General features: G+C 31.6%; 1 protein-coding gene and 1 pseudogene across 3 annotated transcripts; both read left to right on the top strand.

The window, feature by feature from the left end:
- The first annotated feature begins 1,056 nt into the window (after positions 1-1,056).
- LOC114410370 (TOM1-like protein 4) lies at positions 1,057-16,570 on the top strand. 3 transcript variants are annotated; one of them, XM_028374294.1, is made up of 10 exons: positions 1,057-1,071; positions 9,598-9,756; positions 11,195-11,273; positions 11,561-11,659; positions 11,775-11,888; positions 12,693-12,838; positions 14,165-14,246; positions 15,128-15,213; positions 15,298-15,489; positions 15,721-16,570. In XM_028374294.1, exons 2-10 carry the CDS (start codon positions 9,647-9,649, stop codon positions 16,355-16,357), a joined length of 1,545 nt encoding a protein of 514 aa, XP_028230095.1. In that variant the 5' UTR covers positions 1,057-1,071; positions 9,598-9,646; the 3' UTR covers positions 16,358-16,570. The 3 variants fall into 3 exon arrangements, with proteins under 3 accessions (XP_028230095.1, XP_028230093.1, XP_028230094.1); XM_028374292.1 differs by lacking the exon at positions 1,057-1,071 and adding an exon at positions 8,977-9,090 and having other exon boundaries at positions 9,602-9,756; XM_028374293.1 differs by lacking the exon at positions 1,057-1,071 and adding an exon at positions 8,994-9,084.
- Positions 1,606-9,610, top strand: LOC114410916 (annotated as a pseudogene).
- Positions 16,571-16,852: the final 282 nt, after the last annotated feature.

The raw sequence follows: 16,852 nt of genomic DNA on the forward strand, positions 1-16,852 counted from the left end.
TTGAGGCACAAGTTAAAAAATAATAATCACATATGAAATACCAATGATAATTTTTTTTTATAATTGGATATATACTAATAAACATCTTTTAATATTTTTTATACCTTTAGTGTGTGTTTAATAACGCTTAAATTAAGAGAAATTATTACTTTAAAAAAAAAATAAAGATTAAAAACAAATAATTGTTATTTTAGAGCAAGTTTAAATCAAACACATACTTATTTTTTAATTGGATACTGAATGTTAATAAGTAATTTATAGATTTGCATTAAAAAAATAATTGTACTATATTATGGATGTCTTCCCCTCAAATAAAATCCCTTTCAATAAAAATTATTTATATTAAAAATAAAAAAGTGTTAATTAAATGATTAAAAAGAAATTTTTTATGTTAAAATACGATATAAGATGTGTCAGCCTAAATCAATTTATTTGTATAAGAGAAAAAGTTTGAAGGAAGAAATGATGTCTCGGTGGTCCAAGATTTGTTTTAAAGAAAAAAGTGAGAGTTCGAACTATTTTGAAAAAATATTATACATTTTCATAATTTTTTAATAAAAATTTATTAATAAAGTTAAATTAATTTATTTATTTAAGTTTAATTTATTCCTATAATTATTTTTAATTAATCTCTTAATTTTAAAATAATTGAATTTAGTTCTTCGTCTAAAGGATAAGAAATGATGATATAATTTATTAATTAAAAATCATCACAAAATACATATTTAAAAAAATTAATTTAAAAATTAAAAAATTAAATTAAAAGACCAAGCCTGATTAAATATGAAAAGATCATTGAACTCGGAAAAAAATAAAATATCAAATTAAATCTAAATAATAAATTAAGAGTAAAAATACTAATTTACCTTTAATAAATAATTGTCCTGTTGATAATCAGGACATATATAAAGCTGTCGACATTGAAAATAACAAAAGAAATAATAAATTGATAGACGAAAAGAGAGCGGGCGGTGAATAAGTATTGTTTTTGTGTTGGAATCCCAAATCATTTCTTCACTTCTCCTTCTCAAACTCTTCTTCTATTCTGATTCTGATTTGTCACACACACACACGCAAGGTAACGTCTCTTCAACCTCTCTATACGTAATCTATGACTGGGTTTTTTCTCTTTGTCAAACACTTCACTATGTGTGTGGGGTTTTAGGTTCATTCGATCTCTGCAACATAAATCCTTAATCTATTTCTTTCGATTTCTTCTTCTCCCTGCCTCATGTTTCCAACTTAGTTCTTTGATTGGCGTGATTATGATTTGCTTTTTTCCTCCTTTGCACGATTCAGTGTTTTACTTCCCCATAGGGTTTATTTGACATTTCTGGATTTCGATCAGCTAGTCGATGAGCCTCTCTTCTGTCAATTATTCAGTTTTGATGTCTCATTATGTTGCATTCTTTCTTTCTTTCTGAATCTGTTTTTGTTTTTATTAACCACCTATTGAATTGACGAAATGAACGTGGATTTTTTGAATTCTAGATTACTTATCGGATAAGTGCTGTTGATATTTGGTACGATGCACTCTACAATTTTGACAGGTATTTTATTGATTTTACATTGTATTTGGGTTTGCAGAAAGGTTAAAGTAGAGGACTTGATTCAGTGGAGGTGGAGAGAAATGGCTAACAACGCAGCTGCTTGTGCTGAGAGAGCAACTAGTGACATGCTCATTGGTCCTGACTGGGCAATCAACATAGAGTTGTGTGATATCATTAATATGGACCCTGGGTATTGTCCTCGTCTCTTCTTTTGTTTCTCTTAATCACCGATCACTGCTGAAATCTCTACCTGTGCTTTGCTTGGAGAGTCAGTGGTCTGCTGTATGATTAGTAAATTTATTTTTCCAATCAAACTGCACTAACTGGAATCTTAGTTTGCTGGTTTTATACCGAAAATGCTTGTATTGTGGTTCAGTTATTCATTGTAATCTTGCACCCGAAGATGTTAATTATTTGAATGTTTTTTGTTTTAGAAATAAAGACTGATTTGGTACTTTCTTTTACTCTCTTATATGTTGGTAAAAGCGGGAGGGTAAGTTTTATCTTGCACTCTTTCTGTGCTAGAAAGGGTTCTGTGTTGTCTATATAGTTGTGAAACAGAAAACTGCCTGGCCTATTGTATTTGACAGAGTCAACTTTATTGTGCCATCTTGACATCAGTATATCATTATTGTTTCTGAAGTTTTGACTTGCTGTTTTATTGTTATGGACTGAACTATTTGTGAATAAAATGGCTATCTTAACTGCTGCTAGCCCTTTCTTTCTCATAAAGCAACTTCCAATTGTTCGGTTTCATTGAAATTCTTGAAAAGGGGGAAAGTGGACCACTAATAATGTATCACAAATATAACTGAACAAGAAAAGTATAGTTTTAATTTTGAGGATTGTTAAGTTGGAAACAGTCTCTTTGCATATGCAAGGTAAGGCTGCGTACAACATCCTCCCCCATACCTTCGCATAGCGAAGAGCCTCTGGCAATGGGGTATGAAGTTTTTTGTTAAGTTGGAAACTATAAGTTCTTATCATATAGAAGACAATTGCAGGCCGTCTCAGAATTGTTAAGTTGGAAACTATAAGTTCTTATCACATAGAAGACAATTGCAGGATGTCTAATTCTGAGAATCCGTAATTTAGTTGTATTAATGGCTTAATGACACTTTTGGTACCTAACAGTAATTTCTCCAGTGTTGATTTTGGCCTGTTTATTTTATATTGGAATAAACAATATTGCCCCCTAGTATTCAAATTGATGCAATTTAGTTACCTTTTATCATTTTGCTATTGATGTGATACTATTTGCTGACATAATATCATGCTACATATGTCACAGTGAAAAAGTGCACTTGAATATAGATAATCCATGTCAACAATAGATGAGGAATTCAATTGTATCAATTTGAATATTGTGGACATTATGTTGTTTCATTCAAAACTAGGGAGGGGGGGTGCGCTAAAACCAAAATTTTGATGAAAACAGGAGGACCAGAAGTGAAATTAAGCTGCTTTTGCATTTGATCTTGTATTTAGTTTTGGATCTCAAGTATGTAATTGATTCAATTCATCCTTATGTTGATTTCTCATGGGTATTCCTTAATTATATTGTTCCTGATATTCTGTGTTATAACTAATTCAATTTCAGGCAAGCAAAGGATGCTTTGAAGATACTCAAGAAGCGTTTGGCCAGTAAAAATCCAAAAATACAGCTTCTGCTCTTTTTGTCAGTATTTTTTTTCTTACTTTCAATAAATTGTTGAGTATTTAATGTACTTTGATATAGTGTATTAAAATATGTGTTATCAGTTATTACTTATTACATATTTTTACATTTTTAAAGGTATGTTATGCAAAAGTCCTCATGGTCATAACTCATAAGTTTTTATTTTTCCATTATAAAAAGAGATTAGGTGTACAATACTTAAAAAAAAAAATTATCCATAGATTTGTGCAGGTGGTTACAAAAAGCAATGATTACCTGACATGGGTTCTTTGTATTTGATCTAGGTATTGGAGACTCTTAGTAAGAATTGTGGTGAAAGTGTATTTCAGCAGATCATTGAGCGGATATCTTACATGAAATGGTTAGAATAGTGAAGAGAAGGGTATTTATTTGTTTTGACACTCTATATTTCATTTTAAATCTTCCTTCTGTAACTGTATTTTGGAAATGGAAGACTTTCTTATCCATTTGCTGCTTTCTTTTAATCTAATTGTACAGCCGGATTTAAATGTGAGGGAAAAGATACTGATTTTAATTGATACATGCAGAAGCTTTTGGGGGGCCAACTGGAGTTTATCCTCAATACTATGCAGCATATAATGAATTGAAGGTGAGCTTGTGCCATCAGATATTAACTTTCTGAGATTAATTATGCTTGCAAGCAATAATTTTACTGTTAACGTTATGCGATAACATTTCTGTTGCTGTACATTTGTTACTGTGACAAATGTGAAATGGCTTTTCCTACTAGAGTCTGATTGAGGTCATCATTGTTTTTCTGGTATTTTTATAACTTGGTTAATGTGTTATATTGTTACATGAGCTGCACCCACTGTGTCTTGCATTGTTGAGCTCTTCAGTATCCAATCTTGGAAATCCCCACTCTCTCGAACACCTGTATGCTGATAATTATAGGCTTAATTGCACTTTGCCGATTTCACATTATTCACAGAATGATGTATGATGTTGGAAGATGGATCTTCTAGATTTCTATTAACATAGGCTACTTGGCTCCATAATTTTTCAGGAAACAAATGTACAAGTCAAGAACCAAGTGGATCTTCTTATGTAAAATAAATCAAGTGAATCTTATTTTTAATTATAAAGTATCACATTAATTGTATTTTATTTTTAAAAATTGCACAGATTTTATTTACCGCAATGCTACAATTTACTTGAAAATACATAATATATTGAAAATAAATTGGTTACATTTTTCATATGCTTCTTTGCAAAAATAACATAAGAAAAATAATTGGTATTCATTATATAAGATTTATTTAAATACTAAAAAAAATTATTATATTTCATAAGTAGGAATCCAATTTGTTGAGCCGCATTTCATATTACCACTAAACGCTATTTAGAAATTTTGTAAAAGTTGCACTATATAAGCAAAATGCATAAAAATAAAATAAAATAGATAAGAAAAAGCTTACTATGTTATGCTACCATTCACTGTATAAATATTTAAAAGAAATAAAAAAATGTTATTTTTGTAATTATTAGTGAGATAAAATAAGAATAATTTAAACTGAACAAGCCTTAAGATAATGCTTAATTTTTTTCAAACGATAATTTTTAAATGTTATAAATATATCGTCATGTCTTTATTATGTATTTAATATTTGGTAACAGAAATAAAAAAAGGGACTCCTTTGCAAGTTTTTAGAAATATAACGTTTTTAAATATTATAAAAAAAAATCAAGTATAGAAACTAAAGGTATGGGTCATTTTGGGCCATCTATTGCGTTTACTTATTCCAACACAGTTATTTTATAATATAGTTTTTGATATTTCGGAATAGGTTATTTTAGAAGTAGGTTTTAAAATAATTATCCTATTCTTGAATAATTATTTTAGAATATGATTCCATATTTCAAAATAACTATTGTTGAATAAGATAAATATTCTGAAAAATAGTTTTTTCAGAATACCATAATACTCTAGAAACCTATTCTAAAATAGGTGTTTTGGAATACCAAAAATTATATTCCAGAAGAATATCATATTCTAAAATAACCATTAGCAACTTCAACCGCGTGAACCTTCCTCCCTCTCTCCCATTGCATAGTTCAGCAACCTCAAAATTGGGCTATTCGAACCCCTTCTCCTCCTACTTCCCCGTTCCTTTTCACCTTCAACAACCCACAACTCTCTTGGTGTAGTGGTAGAGGAAGAAGATAGAAGAAAGAGGGTGGGATGTTTTAATTTGTTCATTCAAAATGGGAAGATGCATGATTCAAATTTCATTGACCTGGGTTATCTAAATCTGTCCATGTAAAATGTGCATAGTGTAAACAACATAGTGGCCACCTTGGGCCTTCAAATGTCTTTGTCTGCCAAAATTCGTTTATTTTTTAATTTGCTCTCATTTCATGTGTTTGTTGGAGATTATCTCCATAAGTGATTGACCTTTGATGTTGATTCCGCTCCATTATCACCCCAAATTGAGGTTGGTCCTGTAACACAATCTGAATGACTATCTTCAACCTATAAAAATTTCAAAGTGGTTTTACTTATGCATCACCTCATAAATAAATTAAAACGTAGTTAATTATTTATCAACAATGCTGTTTTGCTAGAATGTTTTTTCTAGAACGGTATGCACGTGTCCCACTTTTCTCCATTCATGTAATATATCTAGTACATATACGTGGAACAAACAAACTGTTTTGTTTATTTTATAATAAAATTTCAAACTCATATTCAAAGAGAAATGAATTAGCCAGTGGGAAAATGAGAAATATGTCCTCACTCCTCATGTATGATCGTAGATGTTTACACTGTTAATGTTGGTGAGTGTAAGAATTAAGAAAACCATCTCTTAGATTATTCAGCCGCATAGGTGACTAATTGATACTAGTATCTAACAAGCCAAAATACGAGCACGTACATGTACATGCACTCCTTACAGCTACGCACGTGCCAACAGTTTCATGCAACCGTTAATCTGTTGAGACGTTGTTGGTGTGGTTGGATTGGGTGGTATTCTTCCCTGTTAGCTTAGCTTGAGGGTGTAGATGTCAATCATCCTCGAGAACAAGAGAACAAGTTGTCAATAATTACACCATCAAATATCAAATATGTTTAAGGTTTCTTATATAAATAATTTAATTTTCTTTATGGATTTTAAATAATTTTTTTGTTATTGTGAGGCTTTAATATATTAAATTTTTTATTTTGATTCTCTGTTATTAGTTAAGTGATGATGTATTATCTTATAAACTAATTTTTCCAACATTATTAATAATTACCACAATATTACATTTTCACTTAATAAATAATGAAGACTTGGAGCAAAAGCTTTAATATATAAGAGACATCTCAAAACAAATATTTTTTTTATTAAAAACTCAAAACAAAATTCTGTAATTTATAAAAAAAATTAAACATATTTGCATCATAATTTTATCAATCACTAGTTGTAACTTGACCAAATCCATTTAGGTCAATATTGATATTCATTCTTTCACACCAATATCCTCCTTTTCAAGATTATATATGTAATTACTGTTTATAATTAAATTAGTTATGTTTTAAACATATTTTCTTATATAATTACATTTTTTGTGTCAGATGCCGTGGCTTTCAACTTATGTGATGAATTCTTGCTTGTAACTTATGTGGTCATGATTATAATAAATAAATTTTAATAAGAAAAAGTAACGTCCATTATTTATTTTTCATAAATTCTTTGTCCAATCCTTTCTCTTCATTTTTCTTAATTATGACCTTTCTATTTGATAATATATATATATATATATATATATATATATATATATATATATATATTAAATTATTGTTTTAGTCCCTTAATTTGAAAGTCATATTTTTCAATCCCTTAAATTTAGATTTATCTTTTTTTAATCTTCAAAAATTTAAAAATGCTATTTTTTAGTTCATCCCCCATGAGTGTGTCTTTTAATTTCTTAATTCAAAACAATGACCTATCCAGATTTTTAAAACTATGAAATAACCTACAAAATTACCTCAGGTTCCAATTTTTCTCAAACAAAACATATCCTACATAAATTACAGTACTTAACGAATAAGGAAAAAAAAGGATAAATTTCTTTAAAAAAACAAAAACAAACAGTACATTCGATGTGACCAAACTCACCAGAGTGTGAATGAATTCGTGGAATAGCATTCGAGAAGAAAAGTCTACTATTTTATTGAATAATTATTAGTTATTATTTTTATTAACTATATTAATAACGGTGCAAGCTTCATAAATGTACAGTGTATTATAAAAATATTTGTTACAAAATTTTAAAACGAAAGAATATCAATAAAAATATAATTATTTTTGTTTAATAAAATTATAGTTTTTAATCCAATAATATGAAATATCCATTAATATTTGTTTATTGTTTTTCACCTGGAAGTTCTTAGGTGCGTTAAAAAGAAACATTTGACCAGAAGGTTGATTAGTGATCCCCACAAGTATAATTCTCATTTAGCTTCCAAATTCCAATGGCAACCCGTGATTTTCAAGCCAATCCAATCGAACAGAGACAAAGAAAAGAAAGAAAAACGCGCTTATGACTTCCATCTTCCATCAAAGTCAAACTAGGAAACCTCACCAAATACTATAAACAATTAGCTTCACTTCATATTTTTATTTAATGAATGAATAAGGATAAAGCAGAAACAATTTTATTTTGCCTACCCTTGTAAGCGTTCTACTTTTCTTAATTTTATCGTAAAATTGTTTGGTCAGACGTCACTCCAATGAAAATATTATCAATTCAATTATGGCACATATAATTGATATTTTGAGGACACAAGTTAAAAAATAATAATCACATATGAAATACCAATGTTAATTTTTTTTTATAATTGGATATACTAATAAACATCTTTTAATATTTTTTATACCTTTAGTGTGTTTAATAACGCTTAAATTAAGAGAAATTGTTACTTTAAAAAAGTTTTAAGAAATTAAAAACAAATAATTGTTATTTTAGAGCAAGTTTAATCAAACACATACTTGTTTTTTAATTGGGATACTGAAATGTTAATAAGTAATTTATAGATTTGATTAAAAAAATAATTGTACTATATTATGGATGTCTTCCCCTCAAATAAAATCCCTTTCAACAAAAATTATTTATATTAAAAATAAAAAAGTGTTAATTAAATGATTAAAAATAATTTTTTTATGCTAAATAGGATATAAGATGTGTCAGCATAAATCAATTTATTTGTATAAGAGAAAAGTTTGAAGGAAGAAATGATGTCTCGGTGTCCAAGATTTGTTTTAAAGAAAAAAGTGAGAGTTCGAACTTATTTTTGAGAAAAATATTATACATTTTCATAATTTTTAATAAAAATTTATTTAATAAAGGTTAAATTAATTTATTATTTAAGTTTAATTTATTCCTATAATTATTTTTAATTAATCCTCTAATTTTTAAAATAATTGAATTTAGTTCTTCGTCTAAAGGATAAGAAATGATGATATAATTTATTAATTAAAAATCATCACAAAATACATATTTAAAAAAATTAATTTAAAAATTAAAAAATTAAATTAAAAGACCAAGCCTGATTAAATATGAAAAGATCATTGAACTCGGAAAAAAATTAAATATCAAATTAAATCTAAATAATAAATTAAGAGTAAAAATACTAATTTAACCTTTAATAAATAATTGTCCTGTTGATAATCAGGACATATATAAAGCTGTCGACATTGAAAATAACAAAAGAAATAATAAATTGATAGACGAAAAGAGGAGCGGGCGGTGGAATAAGTATTGTTTTTGTGTTGGAATCCCAAATTCATTTCTTCACTTTCTCCTTCTCAACTCTTCTTCTATTCTGATTCTGATTTGTCACACACACACACGCAGGTAACGTCTCTTCAACCTCTCTATACGTAATCTATGACTGGGTTTTTTCTCTTTGTCAACACTTCACTATGTGTGTGGGGTTTTAGGTTCATTCGATCTCTGCAACATAAATCCTTAATCTATTTCTTTCGATTTCTCTTCTCCTGCCTCATGTTTCCAACTTAGTTCTTTGATTTGGCGTGATTATGATTTGCTTTTTTCCTCCTTATGCACGATTCAGTGTTTTACTTCCCCATAGGGTTTATTTGACATTTCTGGATTTCGATCAGCTAGTCGATTGAGCCTCTCTTCTGTCAATTATTCAGTTTTGATGCTCATTATGTTGCATTCTTTCTTTCTTTCTGAATCTGTTTTTGTTTTTATTAACCACCTATTGAATTGACGGAATGAACGTGGATTTTTTGAATTCTAGATTACTGATCGGATAAGTGCTGTTGATATTTGGTACGATGCACTCTACAATTTTGACAGGTATTTTATTGATGTTGTTACATTGTATTTGGGTTTGCAGAAAGGTTGAAAGTAGAGGGACTTGATTCAGTGGAGGTGGAGAGAGATGGCTAACAACGCAGCTGCTTGTGCTGAGAGAGCAACTAGTGACATGCTCATTGGTCCTGACTGGGCAATCAACATAGAGTTGTGTGATATCATTAATATGGACCCTGGGTATTGTCCTCGTCTCTTTCTTTGTTTCTCTTAATCACCGATCACTGCTGAAATCTCTACCTGTGCTTTGCTTGGAGAGTCAGTGGTCTGCTGTATGATTAGTAAATTTATTTTTCCAATCAAACTGAACTAAACTGGAATCTTAGTTTGCTGGTTTTATACCAAAAATGCTTGTATTGTGGTTCAGTTTATTCATTGGTAATCTTGCACCCCGAAGATGTTAATTAATTTGATGTTTTTTGTTTTAGAAAATAAAGACTGATTTGGTACTTCTTTTACTCTCTTATATGTTGGTAAAAGGCGGGAGGGTAAGTTTTATCTTGCACTCTTTCTGTGCTAGAAAGGGTTCTGTGTTGTCTATATAGTGTGAACAAGAAAACTGCCTGGCCTATTGTATTTGACAGAGTCAACATTTATTGTGCATCTTGACATCAGTATATCATTATTGTTTTCTGAAGTTTTGACTTGCTGTTTTTATGTTATGGACTGAACTATTTGTGAATAAAATGGCTATCTTAACTGCTGCTAGCCCATTTCTTTCTCATAAAGCAACTTCCAATTGTTCGGTTTCATTGAAATTCTTGAAAAGGGGGAAAGTGGGACCACTAATAATGTATCACAAATATAACTGAACCAAGAAAAGTATAGGTTTTAATTTTTGAAGGATTGTTAAGTTGGAAACAGTCTCTTTGCATATGCAAGGGTAAGGCTGCGTACAACATCCCTCCCCCATACCTTCGCATAGCGAAGAGCCTCTGGGCAATGGGGTATGAAGTTTTTTTGTTAAGTTGGAAACTATTAAGTTCTTATCATATAGAAGACAATTGCAGGCCGTCTCAGAATTGTTAAGTTGGAAACTATAAGTTCTTATCACATAGAAGACAATTGCAGGATGTCTTAATTCTGAGAATCAGTTAATTTAGTTGTATTTAATGGCTTAATGACACTTTTGGTACCTAACAGTAATTTCTCCAGTGTTGATTTTGGCCTGTTTATTTTATATTGGAATAAACAATATTGCCCCCCTAGTATTCAAATTGATGCAATTTAGTTACCTTTTATCATTTTGCTATTGATGTGATACTATTTTGCTGACATAATATCATGCTACATATGTCACAGTGAAAAAGTGCACTTGAATATAGATAAATCCATGTCAACAATAGATGAGGAATTCAATTGTATCAATTTGAATATTGTGGACATTATGTTGTTTCATTCAAAACTAGGGAGGGGGGGGGGGGTGCGCTAAAACCAAAATTTGATGAAAACAGGAGGACCAGAAGTGAAATTAAGCTGCTTTTGCATTTGATCTTGTATTTTAGTTTTGGATCTCAAGTATGTAATTGATTCAATTCATCCTTATGTTGATTTCTCATGGGTATTCCTTAATTATATTGTTCCTGATATTCTGTGTTATAACTAATTCAATTTGCAGGCAAGCAAAGGATGCTTTGAAGATACTCAAGAAGCGTTTGGCCAGTAAAAATCCAAAAATACAGCTTCTGGCTCTTTTTGTCAGTATTTTTTTTCTTTTACTTTTCAATAATTGTTGAGTATTTAACGTACTTTGATATAGTGTATTAAATATGTGTTATCAGTTATTACTTATTACTATATTTTTACATTTTTAAAGGTATGTTATGCAAAAGTCCTCATGGTCATAACTCATAAGTTTTTATTTTTCCATGATAAAAAGAGATTAGGTGTACAATACTTTAAAAAAGAAAATTATCCATAGATTTGTGCAGGTGGTTACAAAAAGCAATGATTACCTGACATGGGTTCTTTGTATTTGATCTAGGTATTGGAGACTCTTAGTAAGAATTGTGGTGAAAGTGTATTTCAGCAGATCATTGAGCGGGATATCTTACATGAAATGGTTAAGATAGTGAAGAAGAAGGTATTTATTTGTTTTGACACTCTATATTTCATTTTTAATCTTCCTTCTGTAACTGTATTTTGGAAATGGAAGACTTTCTTATCCATTGCTGCTTTCTTTTAATCTAATTGTACAGCCGGATTTAAATGTGAGGGAAAAGATACTGATTTTAATTGATACATGGCAAGAAGCTTTTGGGGGGCCAACTGGAGTTTATCCTCAATACTATGCAGCATATAATGAATTGAAGGTGAGCTTGTGCATCTAGATATTACTTTCTGAGATTAATTTATGCTTTGCAAGCAATAATTTTACTGTTAAACGTTATGCATGAACATTTCTGTTGCTGTACATTTGTACTGTGAGAAATGTGAAATGCTTTCCTACTAGAGTCTGATTGAGGTCATCATTGTTTTTTCTGGTATTTTTATTAACTTGGTTAATGTGTTATATTGTTACATGAGCTGCACCCAACTGTGTGCTTGCATTGTTGACTCTTCAGTATCCAATCTTGGAAATCCCACTCTCTCGAACACCTGTATGCTGATAATTAATAGGCTTAATTGCACTTTCTTTCCACTCATCTTTCATGTTTCTGCAAAATTTGCCCCAAACTATGAAATTTGCACATTTTGTCACCCAACTTTTTTTTTGCACATTCTACCACCGAACTTTCTAAATTTCGCGCATTTTGTCACCCAATTTCAAAACAAAATGCCTAATTATAATATAGGGGACATACATGTGCAAAATTTTGAAAATTGGGTGGCATAATGTGCGGATTTGCAAGTTGGGTGTCAAAATGTGCAAAAAAAGAGTCAAGTGGCAAAATGTGCAAAATTTCAAAAGTTGGTTGGCAAAATTCATGAAAATGTGAAAGATGGTTGACAAAAAGTGCAATTAAGCCTGATTAATAATATATAAAAAATTAATGTTCAAATCTAACATATCATTAGGCACACCGATAACATATCAACTCATTGTTCTAAACTAATATTTCATTAAGTTGTTGCTTTTTGACTTAGAGCTAATGTAATGTTTTGATAATTAACAGTCTGCTGGAGTTGAATTTCCACCACGAGATGAGAATAGTGTACCATTCTTCACTCCCGCTCAAACTCAGCCAATTATTCATTCTGCTGCAGAATATGATGATGCTACTATTCAGGCTTCTCTTCAGTCAGATGCATCTGACCTTAGGTGCTCTTTGAACTTTTATCACATTCTTAATATTCTGATCCTTGTTTTTATTGTGTGGCATGGGGTTAGTTAATGATGTTGTTATATATTTTAAATTTTGTAAGGAAATTAGCAGGGTATTTATCATAATAATGAATAATGTAAATTTTTGGTTTCTTAATTTTGAATTTATGCATTTTTGGATAAGTTCCCTGCTTTCTATAACTTGGATGTATATTGCAAGGTAGGTCGCCATTGGTAGAAATCTGGTCAATTTCAATTGCAATGAAACTTCATGCTTGGAAAAGATGATAAAAAATAACAAGTTGATAGGTTATTTGAAAATTTGTTCATAGCTACCCTATGCCACACACTCACATGTTAATGATGCTGTGTGGCCAGCAGTTATGCTGTCAATGACTTCTATACCATGGTGAAAGTTATAAATTTTATTTACCTTGTTATCCCTTTCTGAAATTGTTCCATCGGAACATTGGACCATCTCTGCCTCTTATACATTTGCTTGTAATTTTGTCGTGTATAATTCTATTTTAATGATTATGATGTGTTTATTATAAATTGTAACAGATGACTTAGAGGTTACTTGTTAACATACCTATCTGCCATAAATACAAAGAAGTTAATCATGTCTATTGGATTTTATCGAGCATCGTTTACAATTATATGCCTATTCTTGAATTTCTTATTTCTGTTTTTAAGTTTCTCTGCCCATTTAAATATGGAGCATACTTGTGGTTTAAAGTCTGAAAAGATGGAATTGCTCATAATTTTGTACAAGCATACTTTTTTAGTATATTTGATTGACTATAGTGCCAATGTGTCATTTCCTCCATAATTATGAGATTCTCCCTTTGAACACGTACGTCTAATCGTAGAATGATATTTTGGAACAAAGCTTTATACAATCAATGCAAAATAGGATCTAACCACAAAAAGGTTTACCATCTTAATTCTTAAGGCATGTGATTTTTTTTGGTTCATGGGTTGAACTATAATGGTATATATGTTCCTCTTTGGGCAACCTTAGGGATGCATCCCTCACATTGGCCTGATGCATTTAGGACTTGGGAGTAGTGATTCCCTTATAGGTTAAGATATGCTGGTGGTGTTAATTTATTTAGCGAACCCTTTCTTAGATAGTTACTAGGAGAATTTTGAAGCTCTTCTGAACTGTTGCTCTCTTTGCTCTATTTTTGGTTGTTCTAGGAGTCCTCCCCCCCCCCCCCCCCCCCCTCCTCTCTTCTTTATCTTAACAAGTCATTTTTCATGGAAAAAAAATGTTAGGGTTTGTTTTATCTGTCTCTAACTTGATTTGCTTATAAGCAGTTTGCTAGAGATTCAAAATGCTCAAGGACTAGCTGATGTATTGATGGAAATGCTTAGCGCCTTGAGTCCTAAAGACCGTGAGGTGATATTATTATTATTATTATTATTATTTCTCGTTCCTTTTCTGCTAGCTTCATTCTGGAACCTCTGTTTTTCTTGTTTATGAAGTATTGGTTTGAGCTTTGAAATTGCTGTATTTCTGTATCCATCTTTTCATATTCTGCTAGTTGTTGTGTGGTACTATGGAATTCTTGATCTGGAATCCATCCAATTTAGCAAATTGAAGTAAGCAGGTTGTGAGAATTAGTAATTTTCTGATTAAGACCTAAAGAAGTATGCATTCCCCCGCTACCCTGGCACTGCTGAAATGTGTCATTTTTAGGTTAGACTCCTAAATGTTTTTGTGAGACTCCAAGGTTTTCTAGTTATTTTTCCTTCATGCTAATCTTTGGCCACAGGATATCAAATTTCCAGTTCCAATATCAAGATCATTCAAGAGTTACAAAACTTAGTGGGCCCAAGATCAAGTTACTTATTATCTAGCCATTGTACAAAATTCAAGCATAATTTATCATCTAGAAGAATGAAAAATCAGTCAGGGTACATTCATAGCTTTGAATGAATCACTGATTGTTAATCCATTCCCCTTTTCTAATCTTATCCATTCCCCTTTTCTAATCTTAAGTCATAATTTGTTAACTCTTGCTTAGGTTGATGTTCTGAATACACATTGTATTTAGCTGAGGTTCAAGAGTAGCTAACCATGAATTTTTTGAGGCATTAGAATCTTGAACATGATTGGGTCCTGTCCATGAAAACATTCCTTGCAAGTGCAGAACAAAGATATAGTTCAAACTTAATGCTTTTGATTGTCTTATATTAACTTTTTAGCTCAGTGCAAAACTGTCATGGCAAGTTGTCATTTTTCATTTGTTTCTTAATATTCTGGGCAAAATATGTCAGGGTGTGAAGGAGGAAGTGATTGTTGATCTTGTTGACCAGTGCCGTTCATACCAAAAGCGTGTCATGCTTCTTGTGAACAATACTACGTAAGTTTTTGTTTCTCTTCTTTTGGTTACCAAGTCTCTTTGTGCAATTACAAAGAGTGACTGTAATGGTTACTTCACTTTCAGGGATGAGCAACTTTTAGGTCAGGGATTGGCACTGAATGACAGCCTTCAGCGAGTACTCTGTCGACATGATGACATTGTGAAAGGAACTGCTGATTCTGGTGCCAGAGAAGCAGAAACTTCAGTTCTACCACTTGTAAATGTAAACCACGAAGATGATGAATCAGAGGATGATTTTGCTCAACTAGCCCATAGGTGAACCCCCAAAAGTTCTTGCGAACATTAAATCCTGGTTATAGTTACTTCATCTTTTTTAGTTGGGGGGGATCAAAGGCTTGACATATTTTCATTTGATAATTGATATGATACCCTATATAGTTGATATATATGCATTATTCCCCGTGAAAAGAGGTCCTCCATTCCCCTTGTCTTTTTCTCTTTATCTTCAGTTTCATAAACATTTAAATTTGAATACCATGATTTCAGGTCATCACGTGATACTCAGGCACAGAATCAAAAACCAGCCTATGACAAGGCAGAACCAGGGAGGATAAACCCACTCATTCCACCACCACCAGCATCAAAGAAGCCGGTCTACTCTGGCACCGGCATGGTTGACTATCTCAGTGGTGATACATACAAGACAGAAGGATCTCCTGAAAACTCAGAACCCACTTCATTTACAGCTCCCCTTCATTCTAGCCCTAATCCAACCTCGTCAACTATTCCATCTCTGTCTTCATCTCATCCTCATGCTGTGAGTACTACCTCATCACCAATTTTTAGCAGCGAGCCTGTGTATGATGAACAACCATCTTCTGAGGACAAATCTTCGGAGTGTCTGCCTGCAGCTCCCTGGGATGCTCAATCTCCTGGCATCATTCCGCCCCCACCTTCAAAGTATAATCAAAGACAACAGTTTTTTGAGCAACAAGGTGTATCTCATTCAAGTAGTGGATCCAGTTCCTCTTACGACAGCTTGGTGGGACAAACTCAAAATCTCTCCCTGAATTCATCCACCCCAACCAAACAACAGAAGCCAGAAGATGCCCTTTTCAAGGATCTTGTTGATTTTGCCAAATCCAAAACCTCATCATCTTCCAAACCCAATAGGTCATATTGATATGTTTGTTTGATTGCTTATGCTGGTACAGTTTATAAATGTTGTTTATCACGTTTTACTTCAGACCGCTGAGACGACCGTTTTGTGGTTGGTTAGGACCCTTCGGATATGAACTGACCATGCGTGTACTTACATATATTTCTTATATTCATGTATATTGTTCATATTGAATTTGTTGCCTTATGTTTTCAATAATATCAGATTCTTTAAGGATCAGAGTCTCTTCAAATTTGCTGGTCGCAAAAAGGGAATAGGTGATTATAGCATGGGCAATTTTAAGCTCTTGTAGCTCCGGGCTCCAACTGCCCAGACCCTAGTTGATGACCGACAAATTAGAAAAAATGTTCAAGCCCAAAAGATAGTAAGACACAACATGGAAATTATATAGTAAACAATTTTTATCAGTGTCTGCTTCCTCACCCAGAGTCTTGAGAAAACTAGATCCTGCAATCCTTTTCATAAGGAGTTGGACATAGGGTGAAACCTCTGGACTAG

Source organism: Glycine soja, chromosome 4 (assembly GCF_004193775.1).
Source record: "Glycine soja cultivar W05 chromosome 4, ASM419377v2, whole genome shotgun sequence".
NCBI lineage: Eukaryota > Viridiplantae > Streptophyta > Magnoliopsida > Fabales > Fabaceae > Glycine > Glycine soja.